This window comes from Hyposmocoma kahamanoa, unplaced genomic scaffold, assembly GCF_003589595.1.
Source record: "Hyposmocoma kahamanoa isolate Upper Pololo Valley unplaced genomic scaffold, ASM358959v1 78, whole genome shotgun sequence".
NCBI lineage: Eukaryota > Metazoa > Arthropoda > Insecta > Lepidoptera > Cosmopterigidae > Hyposmocoma > Hyposmocoma kahamanoa.
The window spans coordinates 1,876,041-1,881,705 of NW_020653945.1; the positions used below are offsets into that span (position 1 = coordinate 1,876,041).

Here is a 5,665-nt window from a genome sequence, read left to right on the forward strand (position 1 = left end):
CTCTGTATACGATTTTAACGCCCTATAAGTTCGGACACTTTTTAGCGTGGACCCGACGTCCATATAATTGTAAGTCAATGTTAAGCATGATTGCATCGATACAAACGCTCGATTGCCTATAAATCGCAGGTGTAGCGATGCAATCGCGCGTTTGTATTGCTGCTCAAAGTCGCGCGTGTGTGTAAAGGTTACCTATTCCATACCCATTTCTACCGCCAAGCAGTAATGCCAGCTTTACTGCGTTCCGGTTTTGAAGGGTAAGGTGCTGGTGAAATTTACAGGCACATGGGACTTGTCAACTTATGTCTCAGGGTGACGGGCGCAGTGCCCCTGAGATCTTTGCGATTTAAAGTTCTGAGTGGCACTGCAACTGTTACGGACAGGCGTGGCGTTGATGATGATCAGGCGCACGACTCGTTCATCCCGTGTAACCGCTCTAAGCAACATCGTGTCGTTTCAGTGTCCAGCGACCCATACGTAATGGAGGAGACGTGCGCGTCGAACTCGCGGGCGCTGGGGTCGTCCCTGTGGGAGGTGGCGGCGCTGCAGAGGCACTTCTGCGCGAGCGTGTCCGCCGCCGCCGCGCGGGTCCTGGCTGCGCCCAAGGACCGCGCGCAGCCCGTGTCCTTGGCCGCCGGCGACGACAGCGCCGTAAGTTGGCGCTTCGTAATTACGCGCACGCGCACAGTCCGCGGCTCTAGGGAAAGCATGTTTCGAGGGTGCCACGGACACTCGTAACCACAAATTACAATGAAACTCACGGGAGAAATTATCTTCTTCATCATCACGTCAACGTGACATCTTCAGCTTGAGGCACCTGTAAAGGTACCGGGTGCGGTGAAGAAGGTTCTACCATCTCTCGCTAGATGTCACTAGCGGCGCAGAATGCAGAAAAATTCAACACAAAGATCTTTAACAAAAACACATAGGAAGAATTTCGGCAACTCGATAACCTTGAGCTGTCGCTCAGTTGGTGAGAGCAGCGCTACGGTACAGCGCGGTCATGGGTTCAAGTCCCGTCATCGAAGAAAAAAAATGTTATGTTGGATAAATAAATATAGGCCATAAAAATATTTCTCCCGGCCCGGTAACCGAACCTGGGACCTCTGCGCGGCAGTCCGGCATGGTAACCTTTCGGCCATGGAGGCAGTTTAAATTTTAACATTAACTGCCGGTCACATCTGTTTTGACGTTACGACGACAGACCGTCGTGACAATGAGCATGTTGAAAAATTATGGTTTGGTGAATGCTCCGACAAAATAACAATATTCATTATAAATTGCACTTCACATAAAACCCTGTTAAATAAATGGAGAGAAAAAACCAAACTCTTTGTGTTCACAGTTGTTCGATGCCGAACTGAAGAAGAGGTTCAAGACCATAGAGCTAAATTTCATACGGCCACAAGGAATGACGTTGCCTTCTGGCGAACGGCTGCTGCAGTATTGGGAGCTCATGGCATGAACAAGGATGTAAGTGGTGATGAAAGAGACTCTGTCTTTTAAGGCGTTTTATAACTACTCGATTCCATCTTACAGGACTCGACTCTAAAATTAAGACTGGGGATTCGAGATTTTATTAATAAGACTCACTCTTAATAAGAGACTCAAAAGACTTAAACGACTTGAAAGACTCGAGTTGTCTGCAAAGGACTTATACCTATTTTATGTCTTATACCCAAAGTTTATAAATAAAAATGACGTAAGTAGTATGTGGTAAATAATCAAAAAAAAAAAAAGAAATAAAATCACGCCATACGGCTCATGACTCGCGACCTCAGAGGCTATGAGGCGCCAGGCGTTTTAGTCTTTTTAGTCGTTTCAGTCCTATAAGTCTTAAGCTTCCTAGGGTTAAAAGACTTCGATTCGAATAAGTCTTCAGTTTTAGTCTTATGACTCAAGACTTGGGGGTTGAAAGACTAGACTAGTCGTGAGGCGTTAAAAATTTGTCGGGGTTTTTTAAAAGGCCTTAAAAGACTGACTCTCTTTCATCACTAGATGTAAGCCCATTGAGACCCAGCAGTCCTTGGAAGTCAGTTAGGAGAAATTGTATATAGAATATCAGTAGCATTTATGTTGAGTTAAAATTTGGAAGGTCTTATTTACGTTCAAATTGGCCATATTAATATATTTATCACTTTTTACAATTGTATGCTATATCTCTTGTTACTATATAGGGTGTAAAATAAATCGACGCTGAAACTTAACGGGTTTATTTCAGACACACTGAAATTTTAACAGTCAGTATATACTCTGTTTAGTTAGTTCAAAAACTGTAAAATAGTTCGTTTTAAAACTTGAGTTCTAGCGTCGTTTTCTTATATACCATGTATGTCGTTTGTGCGCTTGTTTATTATTAATTTTATGTATTATGTATACTAGTGTATAGACAAACGAGACGGAGACTTGTTCCCAGTAATGGGTTGTAGACAGGTTGAGGACCATGATGTATATTAACACTAGAGCATGTTTTACAGTAGCTAATACAGGTGACCCCGAAGGCTGGGTAATTTTTAGACGATTACTCTACTAATCAATATGAAAAAGATTTACCGAAATTACACTCTGAATCTCTGAATTTTTGAATCTGAATCTGACTCTTATTAAATTATAAACATGTTATAAAATTTACATTTTTAATATTATTATTATACATATTCACCCTGTATGATACATATATTGAGTGTAACAGAAATGGTATATCCATGCCATGACGTGGCTTCGATTTGTTTGGCAGAATATTGTTCGGTATTTATGATAATTCCCGGGGCTATGTTGATATAAACTTGAAATTCTATTTTTCTGCATAATGGTCGGTCGTTTTATTATGTATATTTTTGTAACAGTAAAGCTCCTTGTGGAAGAGTTCTTCCAGGGAAATTCTGCCACTGTACCTATTTCTGCTGCCAAGCAATAACGTGAGCATTACCGCGTTCCGGGTTTGAAGGGTAAGGGGTTGTTGATGAACTTACAGTCAAATGGTATTTGTCAACTTTTTGTCTAAGGGATGATGGGTGCAGTTACAATACTTCTGAGATCTTTGCGATTTAAAGCTTTGAATGTCACTTCAACTTATGGACAGCGCACGGCTTGTTAATTGCGTCACTTGATATCATACAAAAATGTAGCGTGCGCGTTTCTACTTACTAGTAATGCCATCTATCAATCAGCCTATTGCAGTCCACTGCTGGTAAGCCTTTCCAAGTGTACGCCATAGTACCTGATCACCCATTTTCCGCATCAAACCACTACCCGCGACTTTCTTCAGCTCGTCAGTCCATCTTGCAGGGGGACGTCGTACGTTACGTTTGCCGAAACGTGGTCTCCACTCGAGAACCCGTCTACTCCATCGCTCATCGATTCTACGACAGATGTGGCCAGCCCATTGCCACTTCAGCTAGCTACATTTCTGGACGATGTCCACTACTTTAGTGTTATGCCGATGATAACGTCGTTCCGGACTTTGTCCCTTAACGAGATACCCAGCATAGACCTTTCCATAGCTCGCTGAGCGACGTGTAGTCTGTGAGCCAGTTTGACCGTTATATTCCACGTCTCGGCTCCGTAAGTCATGACCGGTAGGACGCATTGGTTGTAAACCCTGGTCTTTAGGCATTGCGGGAGTGGTGACGAGAAGACATGACAATGCCATCTATTGGCGACATAGTACTAACTTTTAACCAGGTAAAAATGATCCCTTCAAAACTAGGCAACGCCATTCGGGGTTACCTTTGTATAGGTCTTATTTCATATACTAATATGTAAAAACCATTTTGTGATCTTTATGAACAATCGTTATTCGTCTCATTCGCCGAATTCGTCGACAAAAAAAAATTGACACGAGCCTACAGCTCAACGTGTAAACTACTAAACCGAAATAACGTCTGAAAAAAGAACTAAAACTAAAACAAGTTAGACCGCTATGGCCCCTTTATACGGAACGATTTGCCTTCACGATCCATCGTTTCAGGCTGATCGAAACGACGAATCGGTAAGTGTATTAAAGTTTGTAAACGGGACGTTTCAGCCATGTTGCCGTTTTCAATTGTTAATACAATGCAACGAGAAAGTTTGAAAGTCGATAGTGTATGTTTATGTCGATTAATTTGAACGCTAGCGTAGCGATGGATCGCAACGATCAATCGAAACGAGACATCGCCTATATATGGGGGTCATTAGTTACTACAAGGACGATATATCGAAACTGTCTTCTAATTGACTTCCATGTACTTTAAAGTTATCTGTTTTAAGAACACAGTGATGATGCATTTATTGTTTTGACTTGTTTATTGGTTACTCAACTTTTAAGTTATTATTTATTACTCTATTTAACGTTATATTATATACGCGACGGTATATATTTCTGGTCTAAACTACGATTTTGATCTTTATAGCGATCTCTTTCGGTTCTAAATTCTAAGTATTTGAAAGTATTCATTTCGATTTCTAAAATTTCTTATAAACGTTTGTAATGACGAAAATAGATCGTGAATTTTTCTTAAAAATATTTATCGGGGTTGTATGATCGACGACGTCTTGATCATACAAACTTGGTTGGTAACTAACTAGTGGCCGTAGAACAAAGAGATTTTTGGTCGTTTCATATTATGTAGTTAGAGGAAGCAAAATAGTGCAGTCTATATCGAATTTTCCAGATTGTTTCTGTAATCCAAAATCTTTTAATGATAAATGTGAACAAGTATCTATTTACGAAGAGCAATTCCTAGATTTTCTTACTCATTCTTTTCAGGAGAATTTGCATTACGAATAAGTCATAGTGCTTTCAATTTGACAACTTTATTTGTAATTAGCTTACTTATAAAATAACACTCAATTGGAACACATAAAAGTAAATTAAGGTTCACATTGTTTTATTTTGAGCCTTGAAAGTTTAAATTGTACTTCGTTTCGATCCATTTTAAACAAAAAGTAAACAAACAAGTCACTGACCTGACCATAGGCGGTTTAGTGATGGCCAATTGTAATGCAAACTAAAGATCGATTGATTAATTGGATGAATCGATTTGTTTAATTGCATTGTATAGTCATACTAGCGGTTTTCCTTGCATGAATAGTAATATACATAACCTTAATATAATAATCTTAATTTTAAATCCTCCTTCAAATCTTTACACTTAAATACTCGTTTGATTGCGATTGAAATTTTCAATTTACCAATCGATTATAAAAACTTTAATTGAATTAACGGAATGTTTTTTTTTTCGTAAAGCACTATGCAACCATAGACAAGTCATACAAGTATAGATGAACAATAAAATAACACAACCTCACTTTTGAACAACCATTTTTCAAATACAATTTTACGATGCTATTCAAATGATTATTGTTAGAAAAAGTAATGAGATATCAAGTCGAAAACTTCGAAATATACGTGAAAGTGTTAGTTATTCGATTTATGGAGTGATTGCTTTAGAACTTTAACGAAGCAGGCTTGTTTACTTTTTGTTGAAAATTGATTGGAACAGACTATAATATTACTGACTTTCAAGGTACATGTCCCCTCTAAAAACTAGGAGGTTTTGCCGTAAACACTTGGATAACAGTTAGTGAATAGTAGTAAAGTAAATTTACTCACGAGGAATCGCTGCCTTTTTGGATTTATCATTAAGAGGGGGCAGAGGAAAAATTTCTAATCTTCGATTTG

The 5,665-nt window shown here is 39.3% G+C and overlaps 1 protein-coding gene across 2 annotated transcripts in view; it reads left to right on the top strand.

Moving 5' to 3' along the window:
* LOC113233160 (nucleolar complex protein 4 homolog A) overlaps positions 1-1,575 on the top strand; it is a 10,867-nt gene extending 9,292 nt beyond the window's left edge. Inside the window, exons 9-11 of one of the 2 annotated variants that reach the window (XM_026468173.1) lie at positions 461-574; positions 609-651; positions 1,346-1,481. In XM_026468173.1, coding sequence (XP_026323958.1) covers positions 461-574; positions 609-651; positions 1,346-1,364 — 176 coding nt within the window. In that variant the 3' untranslated portion in view covers positions 1,365-1,481. Of the gene's footprint in view, positions 1-460; positions 652-1,345 lie in introns of both variants that reach the window. The other variant, XM_026468172.1, reaches the window with a different exon arrangement.
* The last annotated feature ends 4,090 nt before the right edge of the window (positions 1,576-5,665 follow it).